Source organism: Astatotilapia calliptera, chromosome 15 (assembly GCF_964374335.1).
Source record: "Astatotilapia calliptera chromosome 15, fAstCal68.1, whole genome shotgun sequence".
NCBI lineage: Eukaryota > Metazoa > Chordata > Actinopteri > Cichliformes > Cichlidae > Astatotilapia > Astatotilapia calliptera.
In genome coordinates this window covers 34220626-34240011 of record NC_137436.1, presented here as the reverse complement: position 1 = coordinate 34240011, position 19386 = coordinate 34220626, and the positions used below count along the sequence as shown (strand labels likewise).

Sequence of the window (19386 nt, the reverse complement as noted above, 5' to 3'; positions counted from 1 at the left end):
TCATAACATCATAACTCAAAACTGAATCAAGAACACACAAAAACTGGGGGAAAACAGGAACCATGACACATGTGAAATCAGGAATAATCAGCAACAGATCAACAATGAAAAGGAAAACTGAATTATTACGGAAGAAACTAAAGGAAACGTGAGTCTGTAATCCGACGTTACACGATCAGCATCAGTAACTTGCACATCTTGTTAGCCAAAGAGATTAAATCCAGGATATAGAGTCATGGAGTGCTCCTGGTAGAGAGCTGACAATCAGCGAACGATAGCAGCTAAATAACAGGCAGAATGATAATTCCTAAAATTCTTGCCCCCCACGGACCCGTTCCTGCTCCCTTCACAGAAGTCCTGATAACTAAAATAACATCTGTATAACACGCTGTATCTCCAAGCATGGTTTTCTTTGCTGTAGATGATTTCTCGAAGCTCGAGGACAGCGGATTGCTGTTCTGTGGCTGCTTTTTACGCACGGTTTGGTTGCATAAACACACAATTAGTTACCATTCAAAAATGAACCGGACTGCAAATTGGTAAAATGTATTTAGCCACGGGGAATTTACACTTGAATGCTGTGATTCTGTGTGTTCGTAGAAAGAAAGACTAAAGACTTAAATATGCTGTTCAGTGCCACACTAATGTTTTAATATGATGGATGAACCACGAGTGAATTATCTAGACGTGCAAAAAGATTTACGTCACATTGCTGTTTCATTTCATTTGGGGTTTTTGTTGTTGTTGTTGTTGTTGTTGTTTTTCTTTTACTTTAAAATACAACGAAACAGAGAACTTACTTTGCTGGCTTATGAGTCCCGGCCGGTGCCGACCACCGTTTTTTCCTACTTCTGTGTTTCCGGCATTCCCCGATCAGACTCACACACAAAACTAGAAGCAGGACCCTGGTGTAACGCGGCATGATGAGTTAGAAGTCCAGCTGAGAGTCGATTAGCGACGTTTTCCTTCCACGCGCAGCACCCTCCGTGAGCCGTACCATGTTTCTGTCTAAAGCAGGAAGACAATCGAGCTTGAGTCTAGAGACTGTGGTGAAGGAGTGCGCCAGTTGCTTCGCAGAGAGAGACTGATGGTGAAGACTGAAAAGCGCCGTGATTGGTCATCAAACTCCAGAGGTGCTTTTCGTGGATAGGAGCGCGCAGCTTCAGGACCACATGTAGCGTCACATGAAATAATCAAATATATAAACAAGCACATAAACATAATGAACGCCTGACGAGCTGGGAGTGATCGTTGTATTAATATTAAAAAAAAAATAACAATGAAAAACAATATTTGCGAGCTACACTCCTTAGATTAATTCCAGTCAGCTGTATGTATGACTGTCCGGCATTTGCGATATCATTTTCAGTTTACAATAGGAGATATATACATTATAAAATCAGAGGTTTCGCCAAAATCCTCTACTGTCAGTCAGGACATGATTCTCTACAGTAAATTTCTTCCCAGATAATCTGACGTCAACTCAGCACCAAATTTTCGAGCAGTCTTTGTGGGTGTTGAGGACGATGTGCTCTTAAATGATTAGAATGCATTATCCTATCAAGTGTTTGGAGAAACAAACAGATGATGATTTTCTTTAAGCCCGCCCGGGTTCACTACTGCTGCTGCTACTGCTACTGGCAAGAGTAGATTTTACAATTAGGCAATAAAAACAAGCACAGTAAAAATGGAGGCTGTCCTCCTTAAACAACTTTTGATGTTGTTCAAATGTGAAAAAGAAAAGCCTACAAAAGTCCATGATAGCAGGAGTTGGACCCAAAAACACATTGAATAAAATCAGGATAGTACAGCTGTTTATTCTAACATTGGTATCTGTATTTTTAATTTTCATATGTTGACAGAAATTTGAACAGTCTCTGTAATTACTTTCACATCTTTATATGACAAGGTCTATAAGGTTGTATGAAGGCTCGAGGAAGGGGATGCAACACTGTGAAAGAAATACTGTATGTAATACTGAAAGAAATGATTCAACACTGGACATCTCTCGGGCAAAGAGAGCCGAGTTTGCAGTATACCATTGTGGATGAAGCTTCTCCGATGAGAGGTGAAACGTGCGGTCGCTTTTCTTTCCAAGCTCCTTAGACTACGATGACCTGGATGACCGAGAACCGTCACAGACACAGTGTTGAACATAGAGGAGTTCAATTTACCCTTTTGTAATTCCTTACCTTAACACCAAGCGTTTCATATTTTATACATGACTTTGGCATCCTCAGTGTGATTTTTTTCCCCTTAAAAATAAAAATTGCACTCTAGCTCAGGGGGCGATCACGTGCCATATGGATGAGAGCGGACGGTCCACCGGTTCAAGTCCGACCCTTTCCCCTTCTCTCTCTGTCGTTTCTTCCCTGTGTCTATCAAATAAAGCTGAAAAAAAAAAAGTAAATTTTCTGAAAGTAATCATGGCCTGTCATTTCTCTTTACTTAGCTGATTGGTTCTTTCTGATTTTAATCTATAACATACTTTGACCATCATCATGGCATGCATCATAGCTTCACTACAAAAACAGCATCAATTCAATGTCTTTAGAAGACTAAAAACTAGATATCTGATATGTCCTTTGATCATTCACTGTGGAAAACTTCAAAAAGTGGATATTGGGTGAGCTTTTAAAAGGTGTGGGTGGCTTTACTCTACACTTTGATAGTCATCTGGCTTTAATTTTTTCTGTGTAAAAATAATGTTCATAAAATAATGCCATTTTAATTCTTAAATGTAGGGTATGGCTATCGAATGAAAAAACAAACTTGGTGTTGACGTGTTTTGAATGAAGCATTTAGACACGTTGCATTGATCGAACAACTTTTTTGTCCTGAAGGCCCTGATTCGTTTTTAATCAAAATCTTGCAATTTGAGCATGAAGAGCCTGAAAAGCAAGATAATATGCCCAAAGGAAACTGTAACAAGTTTAACAGGCAGTGAAACAATGAGAGAGCATCTATTGATTGTCACACATTCTGGGATCCAGGCCCTGCACACAACTGCAAGAGGTCAACTTGATCATCAGAGTTTGACTTGATGCATGCTCAATCATTCAGGTAAGAAAATCCCAAAAGGTTGATTCTGTTGAATCTGTTGATTCTTCAGTCTCAGCTACTGCAGGTTTCCCCAACCTTATGAACAGTACATTTGCACAATAACTGAAACTAGCCCCCTGATGAACAATGGGCTGTGAGGGGCTAAATAAGGTAATAAATAAGGATAAGACAGAATAAAACTTGGCACATGGCAAACACATTCCTTCATCTGAAATTGATTTATTTTCTGTTTATATCCAAGTACAAGAGCTATGGGAATAAAGACAGAGGAGACTGTCATAAAGAAATTCTGACAAAATGCACACTGATAAAAAAAATAATAAAATCTTGAATGTCTACATGTAATACCTGGACATATGCAGGTATCCGATGCTGCTTGAAGAAGAAAAAGACTACAGAGGCAAATTTGTTCCTGTAGACTGTTGCAACTTCCTTTGACCTATCTGTATGCAGCCAAGACGTTCTACGTATCAGAAAGCTGTCACCTTTGATGTGCAAAGAATACATTTAAATTGCTTCCATGTTCCTCTGAGTGTCACGAGACTGATAAAATTCTAAATCTAAGTTGAATCAAAAAGGGTAAATACTAAATGCTTGAGACAGTTTCTGAGTCTAAAAACTGGGAAAAATAACTTCAGAGAATGCAAGGCAAACAAAAAATGAATGCAAAGACATGTGCTACGAACACCATGAAACAGCTGGGGTGACAGAAGTACCGAAAGAGGAAAGATACTGAAACAAATGGAATTACAAATCCACAGAAAAGCGAGTTTGTGTTGGAAACAAAGTGTGATGTTGGTGTGATAGGTGAAGAGTCCAGGCAGTTATACTTGTGTTGGAAGTAAGCACTTGGTTGCACGTTTGGCAGACGTTTATGAAGACACTGTCTTGTTTGAGCAAGTAATCCTTAAAATGACATCATCAATAAACATTGCTATGGTAATAAGATTAACAAAGCTGTCTACCCTGATCATGTTCTTCAGTAAACATGCATTTAGCTGATACTGGATCAGTCACACAGGATTACTAGGAAGCTTTACACTCCAGGCTCTATTTTGGTGGCAGCACAACATATAACAAATGCTTCAGCACAAAGCAGGTAGTGTTCTGATGGAAATGTGTCTTAAATGTTTCTGTGTACAAGACATTAGACACTTCAGCCACTAAAAGACCTTTGACCCCTTGACATCTAGTATATCATATTTCCCAGATTGTTCAACAAATTTTCGGACAATTCTTTTAGGCTTTAAAGGGTTAAAGTTTAGAGGAAAAGAAAGCATAATCCTAAACCTCACTTTGAAAGGATTCATCAATTTTTAACCCCATTTACAAAAAAGTAACAATTAATTTAAACCCTATATTTAAATGAAAATAGTACAAAGACAACATCCAATGATTACAGTGAAGAAACATAACACTCGAGGCTTTTACTATGGAGCTATAGTGCTATGACAACTTGTGAAGAATGTGGTTTACCATTGTTGTGCTGAATAATTAATATTGTGATTGACTTCAAATACTTACTGAAAGCAAGTGTTGCTAATTTCTACACATGCCTTCACCAATTCTGGTGCACATTACCAAAATCCTGTGCACTAGTGTGCAATACAAGCACAAGTTCCTCTGCCTTTAGTTATATACCTGAACTTTTACTGCAGATATCCTTTCTAATTTTTACTATTTGGTTGTTTTGTTTAGTATTTTCTTGCTGGAATATGCAGTACCTTAGCTAAGGGTTATCATCTTATCAGTAGCACAAGTTGCTAACAGAATCTTTAGATGCACTGATAATTCAGTATTAATTGGATCTTTACAGACAACTTTGTATAAGATGAGTATAAATGTATTGTATTTGGGGGAAATCAAGAAAAAAATCTCAGTTTAAACATTTTAAATACTCTTTTTGTATTCTTTTCAAATAAATACACAGACAAAAATGACAGTGATTATAGCACAGGATATCGGTACAGGTATCTGTAAAAGACACTATACCTATAAAGGAATAGACTGCGTTATAGTCCACTCTTTTTAACCTAAAGCTCTGTTGTACTGTATTTAGATTAATTTATGAAATTTAGTTTTTTAATATTTGTCTTGGTCCTTGTTTGAACTACTGATGTTTTACAGTGTACGGAAAGCTTCTACATCAGTCTATTAAATCCCCACAGTCACCTAAAAGTAGCAGGACACACGGTGATGCAGCTGCAGCTTCTGCTATTCAGATTGGTCTGAATGCCCCCGTGCAATTAAAACAATTGTCCACATTAACTTTGTGCTTGTTGTTAGCCTTAAACCATTAAAACAGAGCCCTGTGCACTGTGACCAAGCTGACCTTGCAGGAAGATAAAACACATGATAAAGTCATAATAGCACATGTAATTTGTGCAGATGCTTTCTTGATCAAATAATTAGTATGAGACAACAACTGCCCCTGATCCTATGTTGTTGTCATTTTACGTTACTCTGTTATTTCAATATTGGAAACAGTCAGCAGCTGTAAGACAATTTCTATGGAAGGGGACATGTTGTGTGTGTGTGGTTTAACAGGTCACAAACAATGAAGTTTCCCATTCACAAAAATTCAAGATGCTCTGGAAAGTAAAATTCACATTAAATTAAAGACACCCTGGAGGTGTTCTAGCGATTAGAGGAATGAAAGTTCCCCCTAAGTGGAGGCTGAACCCTCTGTGGACAGGCAGAGAGGACAGCTGTAGTCACTGTTAGCCACTGCCTCACCTCTGGTTCTGCTTTAGCTAATTAAAGTTCTGTGGAGTTGGTAGTACGAGCGGTTGACTCAGGAGGAAGGTCACAAATCATAGTCAAACTTGTACTCATGTGCAAGGTAGATCCTGCGGAAGATGAGTGCAGCCAAAGCCAGAGTGAGCACCACAATGAGAACTGCAGAGCCTGTGTGGCTTTCATCCTGAGGCTGATGAATTGGTGTGAAAACTGCTCTGCTGGCTGCTGACTCTCTTTGGGTCTGTTGGGCGCGACGTTGCCTGGGGCTGAGAGGACGATCGGAACTTGTGGAGGTTGTAGGTGTCTGAAGTGCTTCCGCTCTTGTGGACTGAGAAGCCTCTACCTGTGGAAGAGGATCTCAGTGTAAGCATCACTAAGACAAGGACATTAGTCATCTCATTAGTTACATTTTTGGCTGTTTGGCTGTTTCCTCAGTAAATGTCTGAAACTCACTTATTTTATAGACTTTTTCTACTAAGCTTTTAAGCTTTTGTTCTTCTGTCTTTAAAATGCTTTGAACCACTTTTAGGAGCTAAATTTTGCCTGTCCTTTAGGTCAAGCAGCTTTGGTCGGTCGCAGCAGCAGACTACAATGTTAAAAATGAATGTTTGAAATAATACACTAAGGACAGTACAGTGACACAGCAGTTAGCACTATCGCCTCACAGCAAGAAGGGTTTGAATGGGTTGAAATACACTGGCCACGGGCTTTTTCTCTGAGACATGCAGTCAATAGGGTGAATCTAAATTGCCAATAGGTGTGAATGTGAGTGCGAATGGTTGTCTGTCTTTCTGCGTTGGCCTTGACAAAGACTGGTGACCTGGTTGATCTGTTCCGTCCTTCATCCTGTCTTCTTTCTCTCACCCCAACCGGTCGCGGCAGATGGCCCCGCCCCTCCCTGAGCCTGGTTCTGTCGGAGGTTTCTTCCTGTTAAAAGGGAGTTTTTCCTTCCCACTGTCGCCAAAGTGCTTGCTCATAGGGGGTCATCTGATTGTTGGGTTTCTCTCTGTATGTATTATTATAGGGTCTACCTTACAATATAAAGCACATCGAGGTGACTGTAGTTGTGATGGGCACTGTATAAATTTACAAGGAGCTTTTAAAATGCTTTCCAGTTAGGGACATGGGAGAGTGCACAGTAGACACCTACACATGTATGCACCTAAACACACAAATATGACAAAGACCAAAGCAGAAATGTTATTAGTTTACACAGAACTAAAGCAGCTTTAGGTGTGCTGTAATTTCCTGTTAATAACCTAGTGACTTTAATCGCCAAGTTGCTTTATTTTGTACGCACACTTTTTAAGACAGACAATCACACAGGACAGCAGATGCCATTAAAACGGATTCATGCTGATTATATCAGACAAGGACATCATCACGAAATGTGAACAGCAGGACAGCTTGGACATGACTGCTGCTTAAATTAATTTATGAGCGTCAAGCTGATTACTGCTATATAGAATTCAGCTGTCTAGCAGGAAAAAAAATTAAACTGAGAACAATAACATCTAGAGTTTGGCTACAATGAACACAAAAAATTATCTTCTATTATGATAAACTAAATATGTGCTGATATTATAAATTATACATTTGTAAAGGAAAAAAATTAACAGCATTTTGAAGCAAATCTTAGGTTGTATTGAGTAGAATTGTAGTAGATCAATATACACTAACAGAAAAGTTTTAGAACACGCCAATTTTTTAATTTTGTATTGACAATTACGCAGTTTTATTCTCATTGCACATTGAAATGAAAACATAGTACAAATAAGCAATTAGAGTTAAATAAGAAATCATGGAATCAATTTATAGACCAAAATGTATTCTAAACTTTTGACTCATCAAAGTAGTCCCCTTTGGAAGATATAAGAGCTGAACACACCTGTGGCATTAATATTCTTCACAAAGTTCTTCTCATATCTGTTGCTGAAGTTCCCATAAACGTGCGGCACTTGTAGGTTACTTTGCTTTCACTGTTCTGTCCAGTTCATCCCAAACCAGGGTTTAAGTCTGGAGACTGTGCTGGCTACTCCGTGTTTTTAAGCTTACCATCTTGTTCTTGTTTACTGAGGTAGGTCTGACATAGCTTGGACTTATATTTTGGGTCCTTGTCTTGCTGTAGGATGGAATCCTGATCAACTAGGCACATACCAGAGGGTATTACATGGCGCTGCAGAACGCAGTGGTAGCTGTTTTGGTTCAGGGTGCCTCTCACTCTGAATAAATCACCAACCCTGGATCAAGCAAAACAGCCCCAGACATCACACTTCCTCCTCCATGCTGAAACTACATGGTTTAGCAAAAAGGAAATTTTGAAGCGTAATCCTACATTAGAGATAGTGTCTGTCTCCTGAATCCAAACTGGAAGCTGGTTCCATAGAAGACAGGCCTGAAAACTGAAGGCTCTCCCTCCCATTCTACTTTCAAATACTGTAGGCACAACAAGTAAGCCTGCAGTGTGAGAGCCAAGTGCTCTAGTGGGGTGATATAGTGCTATAAAGGTCATTTAGATAAGATGAGGCCTGATTATTTAAGACCTTGTATGTGAGGAGCATGATTTTGAATTCAATTCTGGATTTAACAGGAAGCCAATGAAGGGAAGCCAAAACGGAGAAATCTGCTCTCTCTTTCTAGTCCCTGTCAGGACTCTTGCTGCAGCATTTTGGATTAACTGAAGGCTTTTCAGGGAGTTTTTGGACATCCTGATAATAATGAATTACAGTCGTCCAGCCTGGAAGTAATAAATGCATCAGCTAGTTTTTCAGCGTCACTCTGAGACAGGATATTTCTAATTTTAGAGATCTTGCACAAATGGAAGAAAGCAGTCTTACATATTTGTTTAATATGTGCGTTGAAGGACATATTGTAGTCAAAAACACTCCAAGATTGCTCACAGTGGGCTACTTTCAGTCATTGTTCAAAGGTACTGTAAGGTTGGGGAAACCTGCAGTCAGCTGAGACTGAAGAAGTCACCTGGATGAGTGGCAAAACGTTTCTCCCACTGAATACGCTACATCCAGATGAACAGAATCAAGTTTTAGGGATTTCCTTGCCTGGATGATTGAGCATGCATCAAGATGCTATAGTTAACAGTTTAACTACTGCCAGCTTGAAGACCTGGAGTACGTAGCCAATTAATAGGTTGATTACATTAAAGACTGAAGCACTAATTAATGTTAGAACATTTTTTGAGCAGGAATGGGATCTAAAAGAAATGATGATGGCTGGGAGGGAGTAATTCCCTGAGTTAACTCAGAAAGATCAATTGGAGAAAAAGACTAAATGAATATTAAATGGTACTGAAAGTAGTTGTACATAATGTTATCTCTGTGAGATTATTATGAGTCCTTTTTTCTCTAATGGTAAAAATTTTATTTGTGAAGAAGTTCATGAAGTCATTACTAGTTAACAATAAAGGAATGGTTGATTCAACAGAGCTCTGACTTTTTGACAGCCTGGCTACAGTGCTGAAGAGAAACCTAGGGTTGTTCTTATTTTCTTCAATCAGTGATGAATAGTAAGATGTTCTAGCTTTATGGAGGGCTTTCTTATAAAGCAACAAACTATTTCTCCAGGCTAAATGATGATCTGCCAGATTTGTGACACGCCATTTCCTCTCCAGCCTACAAGTTGAACAAGAACAAGATGGCGCCGAGTATGGCAGCCTTGTCGCGAGCTCCCCCAAGCAACAGCTTTTTTCTGTGTTTAATTTTACTTTTCCTTCATTTTTTCGCGAGTAGCACATGTCTCCTTGTGTACGACCGACAAACCTTACTGGACATAAAAGACGGTCTTTCTTATAACTTTCCGGAGTTCAAGTTTTGCAACACGGACGCTCCGTTTGCAGACCCCCCATTCATCTCACCTGAGACGCCTTTGTTCTCTGGCCCTGGAGGCCGCAAACGCAGACACAGAGGGAGAAGATCTGGCGTTCTGGTTCGACTGAGACGGCGCACTAACAGACCACCGTTACCCAGTTTATTACTGGCTAATGTGCAGTCTCTGGAGAACAAGCTGTGCGAGCTTCGGGCACGGATCTCATTCCAGCGAGAGATGCGGGACTGCTGCGTGATCTGCCTCACAGAAACCTGGCTATCAGACAAGGTACCGGACTCCGGAATACAACTACCGGGGTTCTCCGTGCATCGCGCGGACAGGTCACAGGATCTTACTGGGAAAAGCAGAGGCGGTGGTGTGTGTTTCATGATCAACAACAGCTGGTGTGATTATGCGAACGTGCACCCGGTCAAATCCTTCTGCTCACCGGACCTGGAGTACCTGATGATTAAGTGCCGGCCATTCTGGCTACCGAGGGAATTTACAGCAGTGATTATTACGGCTATTTACATTCCCCCACAAGCCGACACTGACCGAGCACTCAGGGAACTGTACAGCGCGATCAGCAGCGAGGAAACCGCACACCCAGAGGCGGCGTTTATCACAGCCGGAGACTTTAATAAGGGAAACCTGAAGAAAGTCTCACCCAAACTCCACCAACACATCCATTTTAACACTCGTGGAGATCGGCTACTCGACCACTGCTACACCTCTTTCCGGGATGTGTACAAAGCCCTCCCCCGCGCCCCATTCGGCCAATCAGATCACCGCTCCATCCTGCTCCTGCCCGCCTACAGGCAGAAGCTGAAACAGGAAGCTCCAACCCGGAGGGCGGTGCACTGTTGGACGGACCATTCGGAGTCTGCGCTGCGGGACTGTTTTGATCACGCGGACTGGGAAATGTTTCACGTGGCTGCTAGGGACATTGATGAATACACAGACTCAGTCTGCGGATTTATCAGGAAATGCGTGGAAGATGTCGTCCCATCCAGAACAGTTAAATCCTTCCCAAATCAAAAACCCTGGATTAACGGAGATGTTCGCGCGGCACAGAGCACCGCCTTTGCCTCCGCGAACACATCGGACTACAAACACGCACATTACCAACTCCGGAAGACGATCAAAGCAGCCAAACGTGAGTACAGGGACAGGGTGGAGCAACAGTTTGACAACCCTCGGAGTATGTGGCAGGGACTAAACACGATCACAGACTTTAGAGGGAAAACCAGCACACCGCAGACCACGGCCTCTCTGTGTGAGGATCTAAACGTATTCTACGCTAGATTCGACACAGCGAACACCATGAGACCGGACAGTGTGCGCACCGCGGATGACGTCAGTGCGCACACTGTGTCTGAGGAGGATGTGCGGAAGTGCTTCAGGAAGGTGAACGCGCGCAAAGCTACTGGTCCGGACGGGATTCCCGGCCGCGTCCTCAGGTCATGCGCGGCTCAGCTGGCTGGAGTGTTCACGCACATCTTCAACCTTTCCCTCTCTCTGTCTGTAGTCCCAGCCTGCTTCAAAATGGCCACCATCGTCCCTGTACCCAAATCCTCCACCATCTCCTCATTGAACGACTGGCGACCTGTAGCCCTGACCCCCATCGTAAGCAAATGCTTCGAGAAGCTGGTCAAGGACTTCATCTGCTCTGCACTACCCGACTCACTGGACCCTCTACAGTTCGCATACCGCCACAACAGGTCCACTGATGATGCCATATCCCTGACACTACACACTGCCCTGTCACACCTGGAGAAGAGAGACACGTATGTGAGAATGCTGTTTGTAGATTACAGCTCAGCATTCAATACCATCTTTCCCTCGAAGCTGGACAGGAAACTGCAGGATCTAGGACTGAGCAGCTCCCTCTGCAGCTGGATCCTTAGCTTCCTGTCTGACAGACGCCAAGTGGTCAGACTGGGCAGCATCACCTCATCCCCCGTCACACTGAACACTGGTGCTCCACAGGGGTGTGTACTGAGCCCTCTCCTGTACTCACTCTACACCTACGACTGCACGGCCACTAACAACTCCAACATCATTGTGAAGTTTGCGGACGACACTACAGTGGTGGGTCTTATCACCAACGGTGATGAGACGGCTTACAGGGAGGAGGTCAGCGCCCTGACCCACTGGTGTCAAGACAACCATCTCACCCTCAACGTCGCAAAGACAAAGGAGTTGATAGTGGACTTCCGGAGGTGCAGAGAAGTACACACCCCCATCACCATCAACGGCGCTGCTGTGGAGAGAGTGAGCAGCTTCCGGTTCCTTGGTGCACATCTGGCTGAGGATCTTACGTGGTCAGTACACACAAACAAAACAGTGAAGAAGGCGCAGCAGCGCCTCTTCTTTCTCAGGAGACTGAAAAGATTCGGCATGAGCCCCCGCATCCTCAGGACCTTCTATCACTGTGCCATTGAGAGCATCCTCACTGGATGCATCACCACCTGGTATGGCACCGCCTACAACTGCAAAGCTCTCCAGCGAGTAGTGCGGTGCTCTGAACGGATAATTGGAGGTGAGCTTCCCTCCCTCCAAGACATCTACAGGAAGCGGTGCCTGAGGAAAGCGGGGAGGATCATCAAGGACTCCAGTCACCCCAGCCATAAACTGTTCAGACTGCTTCCATCAGGAAGGAGGTTCTGCAGCATCCGGTCCCGTACCAGCAGACTGAGAGACAGCTTCTTCCATCAGGCCATCAGACTGCTGAACACGTCATAGACACCTCAGCTTCACTACTGGAACTTTAACATTATGCACTCCATACTGTACAGTAATGCCACTGTTTTGCACATGTCTCACTCTGTATATTTTATTTTATATATTTTATTTATTGTTTACTCTATTTAATTTGTAAAATATGTGTACACACACACACACACACACACACACACACACACACACACACACACACAGAAAAATATTTAGTATACACATCCAGAAGTACATATATTTATTAGTTTCAGATGTAGCCATTCTTGTATTTTTTGTTTACATTATTGTATTTTGCACAACTCTGTTGCTTGTGAAGCTCGCACACAAGAATTTCACTCGCATGTGCTGTACCAATGTACCTGCACATGTGATGTGACAATAAAAGTGATTTGATTTGATTTGAAGTCATCACCTTTAAGGTGCGCGTTAGAGAGTTATACCAGAGAGTTGAAAGTAGTTTTAATTTGAGGCTCTCTTTTTCACAGGAGCTACAGTATCCAGAGTCATATGCAGTGAAGAAATAAAATTATTAACAAGATAATCGACCTCTGTTGGACTAACGTTCAAGTAACCGTGCTGCACATGTCATTGTAGAAGACAGTGGATGAATTTATCCCCACTGCTGTGTAATAGGGCTGCTCGATTATGGCAAAAATGATAATCACGATTTTCACTGAAATTGAGATCTCGATTATTTGACGATATTTATTTAACCCTTACGACCTACTATAGAACCAAGTCCGCCAGAGCTTATATTATTTTTTTTACATGTTATAGTGCCATTGGGAGCATTTCAAGTTGCTATACATCAATACAACTGTTATAGCCCATATTTTAATAATATGTATGCATTAAGTCCATAGTAACTACATTAATTGCAAAAAAGTGCAATAAACTACAAAAAAATTGAAAATCATTTTTGTTTTTTACATATATTTCTACTTGGAGAAATTTAAGAGGTTTGTCCCTCAAAACTTTAAATGCAAAAAATAGTTTACAACAACAGGAAATTTATTTTGAGTGTCTTCATAGTTTTATTTTGGAGATAAAGCAATTTTTATATAGTGCAGGAAAAACAAAAAAACAATCCTATGATTCAAATTTGCAAAGAAAACAGCAGGTGCATCAAAATAAACTATTTCCAGCAGTGCAATATGAGTTCTAAGCATCCCAGCAACTATTCAGAAAAGTCAAACATGACTTATAAAAACACCAGTATAGGTTTTTAAGGCCTACAAGTAAAAAAAACTACATGTTCCGCGAAGATGACGTCACTTCCGGTTTCTGGCAGGAAATGGCAGACATGCGATAGTTCGCGCTGACGTCTATTTCAATGTGGGAAGTGTTACGAACAGCTGATCAGATGGCAAAGCTGTTTCTGGAATATTATGTTTTTGTTCCTGCAAGCGCTTTTTATGCAATTTTTGCAAAGCTTTATGTGGAAGGAAACCGTGACCGAGGACAAGCTGATGGCATAAGATGTAAGTACAACTCCTCCGGTTTCATATGCAAAAAAAAATTATTGCGCTAGCTTAGCGGTTCCGGTTCTACAGGGATTTAAAAATAGTTACACAAAACAGAGCGTGCTGCTCTGATCGGTGTTCTGGGAATTTCTCCTACCCCGTAAACCGTCCTACCCGTAGTTCCTGAGCATGTGCGCGCATGCGCACAACACAAAAAGGGAAGCTAAGCGCATCCGGCTGTGATTTCACGCTACTCCATTGTCATATTTGCAGGAGAATAGGTAAGTAGTAAGTATTAGTACTTTTTATTGACGTTGATACTTGATTTTTTAAGCCTTTGTGATTGTTTGTCAATATTAAAGTGAAGTCGCTATCTGCTTTCTGCACAAAACTGTCGAATTTGCAGATTCGGTGAAGTCTGCTGTCAAGTTACCGGACACGTGGTATTTGCACAACACTTTTGAGTCCGCAGCTTCGGTGTTTTAAGGCTGTTTCGGTAATTTCGTTATTTAATAAGTTAAATTATTTGCATTGTCAACTGCACATATTGAAGCTCATAAGAAAATGTTTACTGACATTCGTAGATATGGAGAAGAAGTGGGAAGAGATTTACGCGTTCATTTCTGCGGGCTCCTACCCTTCAGGATATGACAAGGCTCAGAGGCAAAACCTAAGAAGATATGCCTCAAAATTCAAACAAAAGGGTCAGTAATTTACTGTTAATACTAACAACTCATATATGTGGTTAAATTAATTTCTAAATATATATTGTTTTACTGCAGATGGAGAACTCTTTGTTGGAACCAGAAGAGTAGTAAAAACCATGGATGATGCCAGGAAGATATTTCATGAGTTTCATTCATCTCCAATTGGAGGACACACTGGCACACACAAAACGCTAAATGCAGTGTTTTCCAGATTTTACTGGTTTGGTATGACAGTTGACATTAAAACATGGGTATGTATTAACTGTTTGTACTGTTGTTAAATAGTGTTTAAAATAAGCACATTTTTTGATATCAGTTAAAAATATAAATAAATATGGTTAATTAGTGATATTACAGTAATAACCCGTAGGCCTGGCAGAGATTTGAAGACACGCACACAAACTATTGTTGCTAAATAGTTTGTTCGTTAGAGAATATGTCATTAAGTGTTTTTGTTTTTTACAAATGAGAATGTTGAACATTTACGTGAACTCCATAAATATTTTTACCTTAAAGATTCAGGAATGTGACCAGTGTCAAAAAGTTGGGAAACCACTGACTGCTGTGCAACCGTTGCAGTGTATTCAGGTAAATATTATGCCCCGTTTACCCATCAAACTATGCTTGTAGCTCATATTCATAAAGGCAGGAGGGTTTGCCAACTAATTTTAACCATCAATGTTAATGTGTACATTATACAAATTGTTATTCAAATTATTAATTTGTCCTTGATAGGTGTCTGAAGTGTGGGAACTTATTGGTATAGATCTTACTGGACCTCTTCCTAAAACTTCAAGCGGCTTCCAGTATATACTTACTGCAACTGACTACTTTTCAAAATGGGTTGAAGCTTTCCCATTAAAAACGAAATCTGCATCTGAGGTAGCCCAGCACTTGTGCTTCATTATATATAGACATGGCTGCCCCAAAAGGATTTTGTCAGACCAAGGCAGAGAGTTTGTGAATGAAGTAAGTGTTAAATAATTTTCAGTTACATTTTTTAACTTTACTTCACTGGGGTCAAAGATTTTTTCTTGTGTGCTTGTATAAGCAGTATAACCTTGTCCTTATCTGTTGAAGCTCAACTCTGATCTTTGCAAGTTATTGCAAATTGAAAGAAGTGTCACAGCAGCATACCATCCACAGACGAATGGTCTAGATGAAAAGACCAATGACAACATAAAAAGGTATGCCTAATTTTTATCTATCAGTTTTTAATAACATTACTTATGTTATTCAAACTTAATTGTTACTTAATAATTTATTAATTTCTTTACTTCTAATTAAACTTTGTCTTACTTACTGTGTTTACATATTTCTATGCCTGCATTTAGAGCCCTCCGAAAACTGGTGAATGACCAGCAGAATAACTGGGATCTGTATCTAGAGCCCACCCTGTTTTCACTTCGGTCAAAAGTACACACCACAACAAAATACACACCTTTTTTTCTGATGTATGGAAGAGAGGCAGTATTTCCATCAGAAGTGCCTGTTCAAGTGCCGGTGAGTGTTTGTCAAATTCTTTCTATGTTAGAACTAAGAATTGAAACCATTTAAGAAAAAACCCAGTAATGTCTTTATGAATATGATATCATCTTGTTTTAATTGCTAATATCTACAAAATTTTAGATTTCCAACATCATTCTGCCAGACGACAAAAGGTACAGTGACTATGTACAGTCTGAAAGTGAAGCACAACATGCAGTTAAAGAAACTGCACAAGAAAACATTGCGAAGTCACAAGACAAGCAAAAGGTTGCATATGCCAAGCGGGCCCTGAAAAAGTACAAAAATGTTGTGTACAATGTAGGGGATCAAATTCTGCTTCTAAATATGAGGAAACGTGGGCGAAAAGGAGGAAGACTTGAACCGGATTTTTCAGGTCCCTACACAATTGATGACTTCAGTGGAAAATGTGTTAGACTGAAAAACGCTGAGGGAAATACTTTAAAAAGTCTATACAGTATTGACCACATTAAACCCTATAGAACAAGCCACCCTGTCCAAGTCTCAACTCCAGCTGAACCTGTTGAGAGTAGCCCATCTTCTGAGATGTGGCCTTGCAGTCCTCAGCATCAACATGAAGCGCTGCAAAATAACAGATCCTCTGTCATTCAGTTTGCACCAAAAATAGCTCAGGTAAAATCAGTCCAAGCACCAGAAGAGCTTGTACCAGTGACCCCCCAGAAACCCAGCACGCAAGAAAAAGGTGGCATAGCTAAAAATCTCATTCTGACCGGTTGGTCAATTGTTGCCTGTTTGGCTAGTCAGATGGATAGAATGTTTTATTTTTTTCTCCCCTCTTGCTAATTTTGACCTGTTGGTCCAATTTTGGCTAATTTCTGATTTACATAAAGCTACTCCCCTCTGGCATGTTTATGTTGTTGGCCCGTTGGCCCTTGTCTGCTTGTGGCCCGTTGGCCATTGACCGTGATTTTCAAATGGCAATTGTTATTACTAAAGAAACTTATCATATTTTGTTTTTTAGTGAAGTGGCTTTGGGCTGCAAAAGACACCGGGCGTGTGGAGGCAGTCGTTGGGCCATACAAATTGTATGACTCTTCTTTTCGCACACTGGAGGATAGTGGGTGGCTTTCTGATGAGGTAAGTGAAATAATCATTTTTGGTCCTAGTGGTGGTCTGTAAAAATAATCTTCTTTTAATCCAAACAGGTCATTGATGCATACCTGCACTGCCTCATTAAGAAACAAAAGGCAAGTAAGAACGTATGCCAGTTATTTCACAAAGGTATTTTATAAAATTTTGTAATCATTAAAAAAAAAAAAAAATAATAATAATCTTGCATTTTTTCAGAAACCCGTGTATCAGTTGTCTTGCGTTGTTGCAACCTCTCTGTTTTCTGGGAAGTTTAAATGTGTCAGCAAGGTAATGTAGATGTTATATTGGTTATATAGTGTATGTTATGTAAATAAATCTAAACCTTTATAAACTTAAAAATATTCCACAGATGTTGTTTCCGGCTGAGGACATTTGGTTGTGCCCACTGAACTCTGGTGCACACTGGATACTTGTGGTACATGTTCACACCTCATGTGTTTTTTCTCTATTTTGTTTTACTGTTCTTTTTAGCAGCATATTCTTATTTTGAAAATGTTTACAATTGATTATGTTTACTTAAGTGAGTGTAATACACATATTCTACTAAATACAATTTTTATTTTAGGTTGTCAAAATCTCCTCACAATCTGTACTGCTGTTAGACCCTCTTGGAAATGAAGGTTGTTATGAAAGGAAAGTTATGCGTAACTGGAGGTATTCATCATTCATTAATTATCTGTTTTAGGTTGTTTGGTTTGTGGGGGGTTTTTTCTTTTTATTTAGAGCAAAATGCTGGCTACATTTTAAAAACTTGTTTTGTTTTTATTAGGAATTTTCTGAAGATGAAAGGAAAGGAAGAGTCCCGAGTGGATTGGAAAATGGAGACTCTGCCACACAACAAGCAGATGGACTCCAGCAGTTGTGGAGTTTTAGTGTTGAAGGTATTTAATAAGCAATTGTATTTAATGTATTAAACTAGAATTAAGTTAATCAATTGCAATTACTGTAACATATTTTACAGTTTGCCGAACACTACCTTCTGAGTGGAGAGGTTACTAGGGTGCTGTCCACTCCAGAAGCCATTGGGCTGCACCGCACTGAAATTGCTTGCGAACTGCTAGAACATCAAAGTAAGTTGAGTCATGTGCTTTTGTATTGCAATAGCACTTTCAGTTTTGTTTAAAACTGTTAGGTTTAATGTCAGTGTGTTTCTAGGTAATGCTGATGACTACTGTGTGGTTTGTTCCATGCTGGAAGCCGATCCAGACTCCAGTATGATTGAAATGGTAAAACAAATAAACCACAAATGCAATATACAGTGGCTTGCAATAGTATTCGGCCCCCTTGAACTTTTCCACATTTTGTCACATTACAGCCACAAACACAAATCAATTTTAATTGGAATTCCACGTGAAAGACCAATACAAAGTGGTGTACACGTGAGAAGTGGAACAACAATCATACATGATTCCAAACAATTTTTACAAATGAATAACTGAAAAGTGGGGTAATTATTCATCCCCCTGAGTCAATACTTTGTAGAATCACCTTTATCTGCAATTACAGCTGCCAGTCTTTTAGGGTCCGTCTCTACCAGCTAGAGACTGGTAGAGACATTGGTCTTTCATGTGGAATTCCAATAAAATTGATTCATGTTTGTGAATGCAATCTGACAAAATGTGGAAAAGTTCACGGGGGCCGAATACTTTTGCAAGCCACTGTAGTAATTATTTTCTCATCAAATTCATAATGTTGGTTAACACACTTACACCCCCCCCCCTTCTCCCTCTTCAGGTGCAGTGCGAGTTTTGTTCCAGATGGGCACATTTTGGATGTGCTCAATATGAGAGCAGCCTGGTCAAGTACCTGTGCGACAAATGTGCATAATTTGTACACTGTTTCTTTTTCAGTTCTTTCTCCCTGTGTTCTGTTGATCTATAAACGTCAAATATATGTATCTGTAAATATATTCAGTAAATATATACTGTAACTATAATGGAGTGAGTTCATTGTCAAAGTTTATATAGTCAGGTGTTCCAATCACTTCAGTGGTGACAGCTGTATAACTTAAGCACCTTGGCATGCAGACTGCTTCTACAAACAAGTGCCAAACCATGCTACCTTTGTTATTATAAAGTAGAAGCATACTCTGACAGGAAGAATTACGTGCCAAAACATGCTACCTATGTGAATGTGACCTCCAAGCACACTTTAATGGGTAAAAAAAAAAAAGTGTCAAACCGAACTGGCTTTATGAATATCAGCTACAAACATACTCTGATGGGCAAAGTTAA

The 19386-nt window shown here is 40.4% G+C and overlaps 2 protein-coding genes across 5 annotated transcripts in view; both read right to left on the bottom strand.

The window, feature by feature from the left end:
• LOC113006943 (gamma-aminobutyric acid receptor subunit rho-2-like) overlaps positions 1 to 1717 on the bottom strand; it is a 28202-nt gene extending 26485 nt beyond the window's left edge. Inside the window, exon 1 of the mRNA XM_026143209.2 lies at positions 801 to 1717. Coding sequence (XP_025998994.1) covers positions 801 to 922 — 122 coding nt within the window. The 5' untranslated portion in view covers positions 923 to 1717. The remainder of the gene's footprint in view (positions 1 to 800) is intronic.
• Positions 1718 to 3262: 1545 nt separating this feature from the next.
• Positions 3263 to 19386, bottom strand: part of ube2j1 (ubiquitin-conjugating enzyme E2, J1) — a 48024-nt gene continuing 31900 nt past the window's right edge. For all 4 annotated transcript variants that reach the window (XM_026194543.2, XM_026194542.2, XM_026194541.2 and 1 more), the window contains one exon: positions 3263 to 6145. In XM_026194543.2, coding sequence (XP_026050328.1) covers positions 5870 to 6145 — 276 coding nt within the window. In that variant the 3' untranslated portion in view covers positions 3263 to 5869. The remainder of the gene's footprint in view (positions 6146 to 19386) is intronic.